The 14,468-nt window shown below is 36.7% G+C and overlaps 1 protein-coding gene across 1 annotated transcript in view; it reads left to right on the top strand.

The window, feature by feature from the left end:
- Acbd3 (acyl-CoA binding domain containing 3) overlaps positions 1–14,468 on the top strand; it is a 37,716-nt gene that overhangs the window by 8,275 nt on the left and 14,973 nt on the right. The window contains exons 2-4 of the mRNA XM_027954759.2: positions 10,079–10,220; positions 10,817–10,957; positions 13,495–13,653. Of these exons, the coding sequence (XP_027810560.1) occupies positions 10,079–10,220; positions 10,817–10,957; positions 13,495–13,653 (442 nt within the window). The remainder of the gene's footprint in view (positions 1–10,078; positions 10,221–10,816; positions 10,958–13,494; positions 13,654–14,468) is intronic.

Here is a 14,468-nt window from a genome sequence, read left to right on the forward strand (position 1 = left end):
TGATTACTTTTAACCTTCTGTTCTGTCATATTCCTTTTTACCTGAATCATTTGTTTTCCTTTGTTTTACTATTTACTACACATACACTGGAAATGCATGCCCACAGTAGCTTCTTGAGAAGAGAGTGCATGAGGATTACAGTTTTTGAAACCATGCCTTTCTAAAAATTTGTATTTTGCTATCACATTTGTTTGGGCACCAAAGTTTAGACTGGGAACGATTTATTTTCTATAGCAAAGATAAAGCCCTCTGCTGAAATAGGAGCAAGGTAACCATCTGCCTGTTTGGGGTTATTATACAAAATGGGATAGAAAGTGGCCGTATACTTCTTATATAGACTTTAAAACAAATTCCTGTTTATTAAGAATCTGATGCCTTTGGTTTCTGAACTTCTTCAGAGTTCTGTAAATTGGCTTATTTCTTTTAGTGGGATTTCATTGATGATTGGAGATAAATGTGTGTGTTCAGGCTATTATGTTAACTGGATGTTTTATTTGTATGTTTTCTAACTTTTTATTTATATTTGCGTTTTTAAAACTTCCTGGAAATCATTTTGGCCCTTTGAATTTACTTCTTCCTCTAGTCTAGGGTTAACAAGCTTTTCCTGTAACAGGCTAGATAGTAAATACTTTAGGGTTTAAGGATCATATATAGTGAGTGTTGCATATGCCTTGTTTTATGTTTTTGCTTTTCATTATTTGTAACCCTTTTAAAAAGGTAAAAATCGTTTTTAACTTGTAGGCTTCATAAAAAATTAGCTGTGGGGGACTGGGGATGCAGCTCAGTGATAGAGCATTTGCCTAATGTGTGATTCTGGGTTTGATCCCCAGCATGGGGAACAGGAGCTGTGGGAGGAGTTGGTCTAGTTCACCAGCCCCTAGGGACTTTAGTCAGTCTCCTTTAGGTAAAATAGATTTTTAACCTATTGCTTTTCAGTTTTATAGAAATGGAAAGGAACTTTTTTATGGTTGTTGCTAGATAAATGTCAGCTAGTGATCTTAGTTCAGTTGAGAAGGGATAGCTTAGCAGTCATGCTTCTTAAGGTAACAGAAGTACTTCTTTCTCATTGATCAGAATAAGGATCTTTTCACACTTGCATCTGAAAATTAGCTCTGTAACTTCTTTACGAACATATTTTTGTGTTTAGTTTTGGTTGCTATAGAACTAAATAGCTTTGCAGTGATTAACTATCTTACCTAATTAAAAAAGACTAAATAAACCCTTGTGATATGTGAACTGGAGTCATCTGAAAAGAGAGAAGCCTTTTTTCTTTTTGTAATACTAATAATTTGCCAGGCAATTTAGATGGTAAAGTATTTTCTTTTTCTTATTTTGTTTTTTTAGTTGTTGGTGAACAGATTACAATTATTTTATTTATTCGTTTTTTTATATGATGCTGAGAATAGAACCCGGTGCTTCAGTGGTAGAGCTAGGCAAGTGCTCTACTACTGAGCCACAACCCAGTCCAAAATGGTAAAAAGCATTTTTATTTTTCTGTTTCTTTGAAGTTTAGAACATCGGTAGCATATGCTATATTAAAGGTAGTTAGGATTAGCGTAGCCTCCTGGGTTTTGTGTATTCCACAGGAGAATAATTAATCTTTTCACTTTGCCCCAAAGGTTGAAGATAACATTGATTTGACTTTTTATTTTTTTTTTGTTCCTGGGAATTGGACCCAGGTCCTTGTACATGCTAAGTATACACTCTTCCAATGAGCCATGCTTTGACTTTTTAAAAGTGCATTGAAAAAGGAAAAAAGCTTTTGTTTAAAAGGGGCGGGGGATATATATGCTTATTGAAGAAAATTTGGGAAAATAAAAAATGAATAGAGAAAATACAATTAATCTATAATCCAGTCTTTCCAAAATAATTATTGGTATTAACATCTGTCATGTTTTCTTTTCCTTAGTTTTTTTTTGAGACAAATTTTTTTCCTAATAGAAAATAATGATTAATTTGGGGCTGGGGATGTGGCTCAAGCGGTAGCGCACTCGCCTGGCATGTGTGCGGCCTGGGTTCGATCCTCAGCACCACATACAAACAAAGATGTTGTGTCCGCCAAAAACTAAAAATAAATAAATAAATATTAAAAAATATAAGGGTGTGTATGTTAAAGAAAAGAAAAAGAAAATAATGATTAATTTGAAGATTCAATAACAAGGTATAAAGGAATGATTATAGATCGATTCTTAAAAATAGTAAGTGTATATAAAAGATTGAGTGAAAATGCCAATGAAATTCACAAGAGTGGAGGTACAGTTTTGCTTGTTGTCACAAAAATTGACCCATAAAGTTGATTTTTCTTCTTCTGCCTCTTCTCTTCCTCCTCCTTTTCTTTCTTTCTTTCTTTTTTTTTTTTTTTCTTAATTGTATCAGGGATTTGAACCCTGGGGTCCTTACCCACTGAGCCATATCCACAGATCTTTTTTTTTTTTTAAAGAGAGAATTTTTTAATATTTATTTTTTAGTTTTCGGTGGACACAACATCTTTATTTTATTTGTATGTGGTGCTAAGGATCGAACCCAGCGCCCCGCGCATGCCAGGCCAGCGTGCTACCATTTGAGCCACATCCCCAGCCCTCCACAGATCTTTTTATTTTGTATTTTGAGACAAAGTCTTGCTAAGTTGCTTAGGGCCCTGCTAAGTTGCTGAGACTGGCCTCCTGTCTCAGTCTTTCACTAGGATTGGTGTGTGCCACCATGCCCTGCTGAAGTTGATTTCTTTAGTGAGATTTGTTGGGCTTGGTTTGGTGGTTAATGCATGTGAGCAAAACATGTAGCTGAGCACGGGGGTAGGGGGGGTATCATGGTAGACAAATCTGTTTTGTGTAATCCTCAGGAGAATACTTGACCAGGGCTAACACTGAAAATGCATTTAAAAAAATATTTTTCTAATTTGTAACATGTCCTTAATTCTGACAGTCATAAAAATGGGCTTATGTTAATATAACATTCCCAAGACCTAGCTCTTACCCTCCTATTGGTACTCGGGGTTAAACTGACACTTTGCTAAATGATGGGTAGTTTCCTTGTTTAATGTTCCATTTCCCATAATCCACTGCATATAGTTGGAACTACCAGATGCTTAAAATGAAGTATATTTATCTTCTAGTGGGAAAAGGATACTCTCTCTCCTACAGCCCTGACTACCATTTATATTTATACTATTTATCAAAAAATATGACTAACCTATGAATATTGTAAGTTATTGTATAATACTAAAAAAAGCTATTTTACAAATAACTTTTATGATGGTTGTAGATTAAGAAAAACTTTTCACACCCACTAGTCCATCTCAGATCATCTCCCTACCACAAAAAGAATGTGTGTATGTTTGAAAATTGCCATTACTTGACCAGTTTGAAAAGTGATTAGCCTTCCAGAGAAGATTCCATCTGATTTTATCTTATTTATATGTTCTTTATTTTTTCTTTTTGCAGTGCTTGGGGATTGAACCTGGGCCAAGCACTCTACCACTGAGCCACATTCACAGTTCTGATTTTGTATTTATTGACAATAATTTAGGTTAATACAACCATTTTCATCAAATTTATGTATATATATTTTTTTTTTTAGAAAAGGTGAAAATACTGTACTCTCGTCATTTTCAGGCTCACTACATTTTTTTTTCTTGAATCACTAGCAAGCACTTTTTTCTTATATAAAGCTCAAGATAAAATGATATAAACTGAGGCCTTTTTTATTAAAAAAAAAAAAAAAAAAAAAAAAACCTAAGGCAGGCACCAATGGCACATGCCTATAATCCCAGCCACTCTGGAGACTAAATCAAAGGATGGCAAGTTCAAGGCCAGCCTGGGCAATTTAGAGCCTGTCTCAAAATAAAAAGGGCTAGAGATGTAGCTCAGTGGCAGAGCACCTTGGAGTTCAATCCCCAGAACTTTAAAGAAAGAAAGACAGACAGAAAGAAGCTCTGCATGGTGGCACATGCCTATAATCCCTGTGGCTCAGGAAGCTAAGGCAGGAAGAATCAGGAGTTCAAAGTCAGCCTCAGCAAAAATGAGGTGCTAAGCAATTCAGTGAGATCCTATCTCTAAATAAAATACAGAATAGGGCTGGGGATGTAGCTCAGTGGTTGAGTACCCCTGCCCCACCCCCCCCACTCCCCCCAAAAAAGAAAAAAGAAAACTTTTGGTCATTAATATGTCTAAAATTAAGATGAATGGATGAATGTTTTTGAAATTGAAGATAGGCTTTTGGTAAATAATATAATTAGTAACCACTATTGCTTTACGTATTTTAACAACCCAACAACATCTTAGAATAGAATTCTCTATAGCTAATTTTGTAAGAAAAATATTGCAGTTTTTAAAAAGTGATCTATAAGTATAGCTTCCCAATTTCTAAAAATTTTATCTTTCTATATTCTCTCTGGGTATATGGTCACATTGTAGGCATTTTACATTGTTGAAAGTGTAGCACATAATTTTCCATTCTACTTAATTATTACGTCATCAACGTGTTCTTCATCTTATAATTGGCCTTATAAAAGGCCAATTATAAGATTTTAATAGGGTCTCACTAAATTGCCTATTTTAATAATCATTTTAATAGCTTTATAGTCTGTTCAGTGGATTAATATAATTCAAGCATTGCATTATTGTTGAATAGGTCTTTTTTCTTTTTTTGTAATTAATGAATGTATCGAACAGTGATAACACCATTTTTCTTGATATAAAATTGAAGGCTGTATTTCAGAAAGATTTCATTGGGAAGAGAAATAAAGAACAGTTTTTTAGGCTTGTTGGTTTTAGCATGAAAGATGACATCAAGTACCCTGTACTGTGTGGAATTTAACAGAATTACCGTCCTAACCTAATGAGTTATAATAAGTGTACTTTATTACGTATAACCCCCCCCTTTTTTTTTTTAGGTCAGAAGTAAACTCTTAAAATCTTTCCTTTATGTCACTATAATTTTGTCAGATACACACACAGACACACACACACACACACACACACACACAGCTAGGTGTGGTGATACACATCTGTAATCCCAGCATATCAGAAGGCTGATGCAGGAGGATTACAAGTTTGAGACCAGCCTGGGCAATTTAGTGAGACCCTGTCTCAAACTTAAAAAAATAAATAATAAATAAGGCTAGGGATGTTGCTCAGTCACAGACTGCCCTTGGGCTTAGTCCTTAGTATGGCAAAAAATATTGTGTGTATAGATGGATAGACAATACCCCTAGCTTGAAAAAAAAAAATTGGGGGGTGGGGGTTACTGGGGATTGAACTCAGGGGCACTCAACCATTGAGTCACATCCCCAGCCCTATTTCCTGTTTTTGTTTTTTATATAGAGACAGGGTCTCACTGAGTTGCTAAGTGCCTCACCATTGCTGAGACTGGCTTTGAACTCAAGATCTCCTGACTCACCTCCCGAGCAGCTGGGATTACAGGCATGTGCCATCACGCCCAGCTCTGGGAGATATTTATATACATGTATGTATTTTTTTTAAATATTAATTTTTTACTTATAGGTGGACACATCATCTTTATTTTATGTGGTGCTGAGGATTGAACCCAGTGCCTCACACATGCTAGGCGAGTGTTCTACATCTGAACTACAATCCCAGCCCTAAAAAAATATTTTTAAAATGACCAACCTGTCAGGTTGTCAGGTGTGGTGCATACCTGTAACCCCATGGCTTGGGAAGCTGAGGCAGGAGATTACAAGTTCAAGGCCAGCCTCAGCAACTTAGCAAGACCCTGTATGGGGGAAAAAAAAAAAAAAGATACTAGGGATGTAGCTCAGGGCCCCTGGGATCAGTTCCTGGTACCAAAAAAGAAAGAAAATTTCCCCCACGTATCAAATGAGTTTTTGCTTAAGAATTTTTTTCATGTAGTATTTTTAAAAATATTTTTTTAGTTGTTGATAGACCTTTATTTTATTTACTTATATGTGGTGCTGAGAATTGAACCCAGTGCCTCACACATGACAGGCAAGTGCGTTACCGCAGCCAGCCCCAGCCCTTCATGTATTATTTAATGGGGAAACTTGTTCAGTTCCCACCCTTCAATGTTGCCAGTCACTTTCCAGAGACAGTTCTTCTTCTTCTTCTTTTTTTTTTTTTTAAAGAGAGAGAGAGAGAGAATTTTTAATATTTATTTTTTTAGTTTTCGGCAGACACAACATCTTTTGTTTGTATGTGGTGCTGAGGATCGAACTCGGGCCGCACACATGCCAGGCGAGCGCGCTACCGCTTGAGCCACATCCCCAGCCCCATGAGACAGTTCTTCTTAACTGTTTAGTTTGTCCTTCTAGATATTTTTCTTTGAAAGATTAAATATTGTAAGGAAGACTTAAATTCTCTCTGACCACTTCTAATTCTTGCTTTCTCCCACTTTGTTCTCATCTCCTTAGTGTGGCTCCTTCTAGATCTTTTTCTTTGCATTTACACTAATGTTAGGTTTGTGTAACAGGTTCATCAGTTCTAAGACTTACTTTAGGGGCCGTTACAAAAGAAAAACTGGCTGGGCCTGTGGCTTAGCAGTAGAGCACTTGCCTAGCACATGCTAGGTCCTGAATTCTCTCAGTTTGAGCCCCAGCACTGCCATGGGGAGCAGGGGACAGGAAGGAGAAAAGAAAAGAAAAGAAAACTGCCAGAACTGTAAAATATATATTGTAAAATCTAATCTCGGGGGCTGAGGTTGTGGCTCAGCGGTAGAGCGCTTGCCTAGCATGTGCAGGGCCCTGGGTTCGATCCTCAGCACCACATAAAAAAAATAAACAAAATAAAGGTATTTATCCATCTACAACTTTAAAAAAAAAAAATCTAATCTCACTTTAGAGATGTTAAGGGATGGGTCGGGTTGCTTAGAATTTATCAAATGCATTTTGCTATGATTAGTTTTCTGCTGCTTGCCTTTCTTCACTTAATAATCGAAACTGCTTCACTTATACCACAGTCTGAATAAACCACATTATTTCACTGGGCTTTTATTGATGAACTTTTAATTTGTTTCTAGTAACAGTGCTGCAGTGAGTTCTGATATCTGTTTCCTTCTATATATTTGGGAGTCTTATCAAGGCTATGTAATAAAAATTGAAATTACTATATCATAGGGCATGTACATTTTTTTAAAATTACATGTGAATGATGTATTCTATTTCAAACATTAATGTGTATACTTTTTTTAAAGAGAGAGAGAATTTTTAATATTTATTTTTTAGTTATCAGTGGACACAACATCTTTGTTTGTATGTGGTGCTGAGGATCGAACCTGGGCTGCACGCATGCCAGGCGGGCGCGCTACCGCTTGAGCCACATCCCCAGCCTGGCGTGTACATTTTTTTTTTTTTTTTAAAGATAGAGTGAGAGAGGGAGGGAGGGAGGGAGAGAGAATTTTTAATATTTATTTTTTAGTTTTCGGCGGACACAACATCTTTGTATGTGGTGCTGAGGATCGAACCCGGGCCGCAAGCATGCCAGGCGAGCACGCTACCGCTTGAGCCACATCCCCAGCCCGGGGGCATGTACATTTAAAAAAAAAATTTTTTTTTTGTAGTTGTAGATGGACAACATGCCTTTATTTATTTACTTTTATGTGGAAAGCATACATGTTTACAATTTTGAAATATATTACCAAATTGTTGATCTAGATAACTTAAAAACAGTTTATATTTTCAGCATTAGTATACGAGAGAGTGGGTCCTTATTTGTCCCCTTCTTACCAACTCTGGATGTTACCTAACTTTTTTTATCTAATGAGAGGAGGGAGTCTTGGTATCTCATAATTTAAAGTTCCATTTCCTGAACTAGTGAAATTGAATATCCTTTTGCATATTTATTATCAACTTTTGTATTTTTCTTCAAGTTCCCTGTTCATATCTTAGCACTCTTATTTTTCTTACTAATTAGTGGTTTTATTATGGTCATGCCTATATAAATGAATTAAATGTGTAGTTCGTATATACTACTTTACCTTTATTGAAATTTGGTAGTCTGTTCTTATTGGAATCAACTAATAATTAATGTTTCCATTTATCAAAGAAGCAGTATTCTTCAAAGACTTCCCATTTTAGCCAGGCTTGGTTGTGTACACTAATTCCAGCAGCTCAGGAGACTGAGGCAGGAGGATCTCAAAGCCAACCTCAGGAAAAGCAAGGCACTAAGCAACTCAGTGAGACCCTGTATGTGGTCTCTACATAAAATACAAAATAGGGCTGGCTTAGTGGTCAAGTGCCCAGGAGTTCAATCCCTGGTACCCCACCCCACCCCCCGCCCTCCAAAAAAAAGATTTCTCATTTTTCCAGCCCCAGTTTTGTACAGCTTTTGAATGTTAGTGGAGGTTAAATCTTCCCAAGTCAAACTGGCTTCACTCATTTTCTTATTGATTGACTGATTGATTGGTGTTGGGGATTGAACCCAGGGATGCTCTTCCACTGAGCTACATCTTTTTCATTTTTTATTTTGAGACAGGTTCTCAACTAAGTTGCAGAGGCTGAACTTAAAACTTGTAGGTAGTCCTCTGCCTTCAGCCTTCCAAGTCTTGGGATTACAGGTGTGTGCTACTGTACCCAGTGCTGGCTTCAATCTTGATTCTCTTGGAAGTCTGCCATAGATAACAATAATATTGAAGGAAGGCAAAATATGTAATAGTTATTATTAATAATAATGTCCTAGTACCTTGAAAGCAGCAGTATGACCCTCACTTTCTTGATGAACAAACTGAGAGGTTAACTGAAATCTCTTGGACGTGTGAAATGAGATTTAAAATTATCTAAGCTATCTGATTTTAGAGTTCCTTGTATCATATTATGTCTGAGTAGTTGGATATGTTTTGAATATAGCCTTTTAAACTGTATGTATGCTGGTTGCTTAATAATATTAAAAGTAATTGATGTAAACTTATTTTTTAAAAACCGTTTTAGGAGCTGGGGCTGTAGCTCAGTGGTAGAGCACTTGTGAGTACATGTGAGGTACTGGGTTCAATCCTCAGCACCACATAAAAATAAATAAATAAAGATATTGTACGAACTACAACTAAAAAAACTCTTAAAAAATGATTGTTGGGCTGGGGATATGGCTCAAGTGGTAGTGCGCTCGCCTGGCATGCGTGCGGCCCGGGTTCGATCCTCAGCACCACATACAAACAAATATGTTGTGTCTGCCGAAAAACTAAAAAATAAATAAATAATTCTCTCTCTCAAAAAAAAAAAAAAAAAGAAAGTGATTGTTGCAGGTAGGTGTGGTGGCACATTCCTATAATCCCAACAAGTCAGAAGGCTGAGGTAGGAGAATCACAAGTTTGAGTCTAGGCTCAGTATCTTAGCATGATCCCTTCTCAAAATTAAAAATTAAAAAAGGGGTTGGGCATGCAGATCAGTGGTAGAGTGCCCCTGGTTTCAATCCTCAGTTCCAAAACTGACAAAAAAGGTTGTTGCACATTGTTTTTTTGTTTGTTTGTTTGTTTTTTGGTATCAGGGATTAAACCCCAGGGGTGCTTAACCACTGAGCCACTTTCCAAGCCTTTTTTATTTTGAGATAGGGTCTCAGTAAATTACTTAGGGCCTCAGCTTCCTGAGTTGCTGGAATTATAGGCTGTGCCACCATGCGTGGCTTGCACACTGTTTTTTTTGTGAGGTGGGGGTGCTAGGTATTGAACTCAGGGGCACTTGAACACTGTGCCACATCCCCAACCCTATTTTGTGTTTTATTTAGAGACAGGGTCTTCACTGAGTTGCTTATTGCCTCGCCTTTGCTGAGGCTGACTGAACTTACCATCCTCCGCTCTCAGCCTCACGGGCCCCTGGGATTACAGATGTACACCACCTCACCCAGTGCACATTGTTTTTAATATGTGTAAAAAAAGTGTTAAGTGGTACATTTATTTATGTGTACCCCACTGCAGTTTGACAGATGCATTACTCTATAGTAAATATTGCCAGTTGCCTTTAAAGAAATAATTCACATTTTATGAAGGATTTAATAGTTTTTACATCTATTAAAGGCAATTCGTGACATACCTTATAGCAAAGCTTCAGCATATAATACTGGGAATTATGTATTTTGTCAGTGCTAATTGTTTCCATTGTATTTCTTTTTTGTTATAGAAAAGGATGGCAAGGCCTTTCATCCAACTTACGAAGAAAAACTGAAGCTTGTGGCACTACATAAACAGGTTCTTATGGGCCCATATAATCCAGACACTTGTCCTGAAGTTGGATTCTTTGATGTGTTGGGGAATGACAGGAGGTAACAGTGTTTTGTTGTACAATAAATGTAATAAGAACAAAGCTGGGAAAGAATACAATGTAAATTGTTTAAGATGTAAATAATTGGTCTTTAGTTTAAGACCTGAAGCATTTTTGCTTGCAGCTTCTGGAGTCCTCAGATATTAATTCTACTTTTTGGCTTAGAGATGTTTATGGCTAAATATTAATGTTTTCTTATCTGATTATGAACATAAGACAAGTACAATTTCATTTGCCTCTTCCTAAATATTAAAAACAGTTCTTTATAATACATAGTAATTGATTCCTTTATTGAGTTGTGCCAGAAAAGAATACACAAAGTATTTTGTTCAGTTAAGGCTAAAATACGATATAAGGAAAACAAAATATGGACAACTTTTTATCATATGGGAATTAACAGTAATGAAGTTAAATTTTAGATTGTGGCATAATTTATTAAGTCAATACATGATTGTTGAAACTTGGGAGTTTTGAACCTTTTGCTTACGTTAGAATCATTCTTTTAGTTATAATTGAAAAATTTTCACATTGCAGTTTAAATTAAATCAAGCTCTTATTCTGTTAAGGGGAGGTAACTTTTCTTATTATTCTTTATAGGAGAGAATGGGCGGCCCTGGGAAACATGTCTAAAGAAGATGCCATGGTAGAGTTTGTCAAGCTCTTAAATAGGTGTTGCCATCTCTTTTCAACGTATGTTGCATCCCACAAAATAGAGAAGGAAGAGCAAGAAAAAAAAAGGTGACATTTGAGAGCATGGAACGTATTTTACCCTTGTATAGCCAATATGCTGATACTTTTGTTTTATGGAGTATCTTTCCAAGTGTCTTCCCGTCAGTCCCAATTTTAATGGCAGTTGTTCAAATTTCTTTATGTGAACAGGTATTTATGCCTGAGTTTTGAAGGGTGCTGCTTCCTTCTGGCTATACCTTTTAAGTTACTTCCCATCCATCACGGCAACATTTCTTTTGTCTTTTTAAACTATAAACTCCGTCATAAACTCAACCATGACTTTCTCCTTAACCTTAGGTCTATATACCCTTTGCTACTGTCTTCCATGAGCTTTTAGAATATTCATATTCCATTTCATGTTCTTCAACTGCTACATGCTAGACTTTATGTAATCATATATATTGGCTTTGTCTCCAAGATGGCTTATTCATTATTTCCAGGGTTTGGAGAAGGAGTTGCAGAATGTGCTCTTTATGTTTTAAGGATTCTCTGTTGTAAATTACAATTATAATTAGCACCTTGTTTATCTAGAAGTTCTATTTTTTAAAAATGTTTATTTATTTATTTATTTTTATGTGGTCCTGAGGATGGAACCCAGGGTCCCAGCCCCTAGAAGTTCTATTTTTACAACAACTTTGACTTTTTAAAATTCTAGATAATTAAGATTATTCGGTGAAGCCAGATTACATTATACTTTAGAAACAATTGATTCTCTGGTTTCCTACCTTAACCTGGACTAGAAATAGCAGGAGGAAATAGCCTAAAAGTAAGGGGGAAAAAATGAAAATAGACAAAAGAATTACAAAAGCTTGCCAGTCAGAGGATATTTAATATCAAGGTGAATTTTTCTATCAAAAATTGTGACACAGGGCCTGGGGATGTGGCTCAAGCAGTAGCGCGCTTGCCTGACGTGTATGGCCCGGGTTCGATCCTCAGCACCACATACAAACAAAGATGTTGTTGTGTCCGCCGAAATTAAAAAAAAAAAAATGTGACACAGTACTACTTTCATGTTTGTAGTCATAACCCAGAGTTATCAAGAGGCAGAGCATCAGATGTACTTTATTCCTGTTTAAGAGCTTAATTACAATTTCAAAAGCTACTTATGCAAAGTATGATATAATTTTTTAATCCAAAAGAAAAGTTTTTATTCTTACGAGAATGGAATAAGATTGCTTTAACTAGAAAATTGATTTATGTACTACAAGTCCATTGTGTAGTAATGTTGGATCAGTGAGGTATAGCTACAGTGTCCTTGAAAATATATATGCTTTGCTTTAAAATTTTTTTTTTGTTCAGTTGTAGATGCACACAATACCTTTATTTTATTTATTTATTTTTATGTGGTGCTGAGGATTGAACCTAGTGCCTCAAACGTGCTAGGTAAGCACTCTACCACTGAGCTACAACCCCAGTCCCCTATTCATTGCTTTTTAAGTTCTTATTTTAATAATAATTATAGTATATCTCTTAAGTATTGTCAAAAGTTATTTATTCATGTTAACATTTTGGGTAGATTTCAGAGATATACGTTTGTTTTTTGTAGTGCTGAGGATTGAACCCAGGGCCTCACACACGGTATATATGAGTTTGTTGAGTGCTTTCCAGCATTGTGCTGAGTCCCAAGGATGTAGTGGTGTAAGATAGGTAGTCTTTGTCCTTATGGAGCATGTATATTTTTGTACTGGAAGCTAAATTCAGGGCTTTGTATGTGCTAGGCAAGAACTCTACCACTGGGCTACATCCTCATCCTTGTGGAATATATATTTTAATGGGTAAATCAGAAGTATTGCTAAATTTGTCATACAAGTTTCATTACAACTACAGCAAGAATTATAAAGGAAAAGCATTTAGTACTAATAGTATATATCAAAGGGGATCCTTTAGGATATATGTCATCATTTAAGTAGTACCTTATTGATGGACACCTCTCTTTCTAATCTCCCCTCTCACCCTCCACAGTACTGGGGATTGAACCCAAAGGTGTTTTACCACTGAGTTATATCCCCATCCTGTTCTAAGTTTTAATTTTGATACAGGGTCTTACTAAGTTATTAAGGCTGTCCTTGAATTTATGATCCTTTTGTGTCTCCTGAATCTCTGGGATTATAGGCATGCGCTACCATACCTGGCAGCAGTAATTATTCTTGATGCGATCTTGTATATTGTTAGATTCACTTCATAATGTAAGATTCTACTAGCGAAGTGTATGTGATTTATATTTTGATGGGGATTGTTGCATCATTCTCTAAAGAGATTGTTTCACTCGGCTTGGGTGGTATGTGCCTGTAATCCCAGTGATTTGGGAGATTGAGGCAGGAGGATCCTCAAGTTTGAGGCCAGGTTAGATGGGACCTATATCAGAATAAAAAGGGCTAGGGATGTAACTCAATGAGAGAGCACATCTGGGTTCAATTCCTACTCCAAAAATGGATGAAAGGATGGGTAGATAGATAGGTAGATTGTCAATTTTTACTGGGAGATTAAATTTCATTGATTTTTAAGCAAGACTCATTATGTGGGGTTCATTCTCTCTGGTCTTTTAGGAAGGAGGAGGAGGAGCGAAGGCGCCGTGAAGAGGAAGAAAGGGAGCGTCTACAAAAAGAGGAAGAAAAACGTAGGCGAGAAGAAGAGGAAAGGCTTAGACGGGAGGAAGAAGAAAGGAGGCGAATAGAAGAAGAAAGGCTTCGGTTAGAGCAGCAAAAGTAAGCTTGTTGTATAGCTTATATTTAAAAATGAAAAATGGGCTACCATACTGTTGTTACCTGAGTTTTTACCATTGTGTGTCTTAGAATAATTCTGCAATTTGTGTGACTAATACTAGCTATTTTTCATTTTTACCAGTGATCTTTTATCAGAGAATATATTGGAAGGATTTGTTATTAGCTTGCAAAACCCAGAGACTAGACGTAGGAACTTGAGGTTGCCTGGTTGCTCTGTTCGTCTCTGGATCCACATGACCTCTTGTCTACTTCTCAGCTTGTGTCTCTGTTTCATTCTTCCTGATGCATGCAAAGTGTCACTCTGCTCTGGCATATGCAAGGTTATCCCGACTTGGATTTTTGTGATTAATTTTTCCCTGTGTCTAATAGACTGACTGTAATCTGTGATACCCAGTAAAAATTCTGAGGACAGACACTAGTTGATCCACTGTATGTATCTGGGGTCCATCCCTAGTTACTATTACAGGACTTGGAGGCTGAAACTATTTCGTATTCAGTAAGAGCTGTGAGGGCAATTATCTCAGAAGGAATCGATTCTTCAAAAGGGAGATGTAAGTACAAGAAGGAAGTGATTAGTACATGTTAAACACTGTGGGAGAAGGCCTGAGGTTCCAGGGCTGGCATGGTATATAGGTCAAACCAGATAACATAAGGGTCCATTACTTTCTCCCTATTATTACCAGGTAGTTTGTCAGAAAAAACTTCAGTGCTAGTCTCAGACTGATCCAGGGCCTCATTCTACTTTGGAGAGAGATTAAATGCTGCTCTTTTAGGGGATGGGGTAGAGTGCCCTAGGT

The sequence above is a fragment of the Marmota flaviventris genome, chromosome 12, assembly GCF_047511675.1.
Source record: "Marmota flaviventris isolate mMarFla1 chromosome 12, mMarFla1.hap1, whole genome shotgun sequence".
NCBI classification, from domain to species: Eukaryota; Metazoa; Chordata; class Mammalia; order Rodentia; family Sciuridae; genus Marmota; species Marmota flaviventris.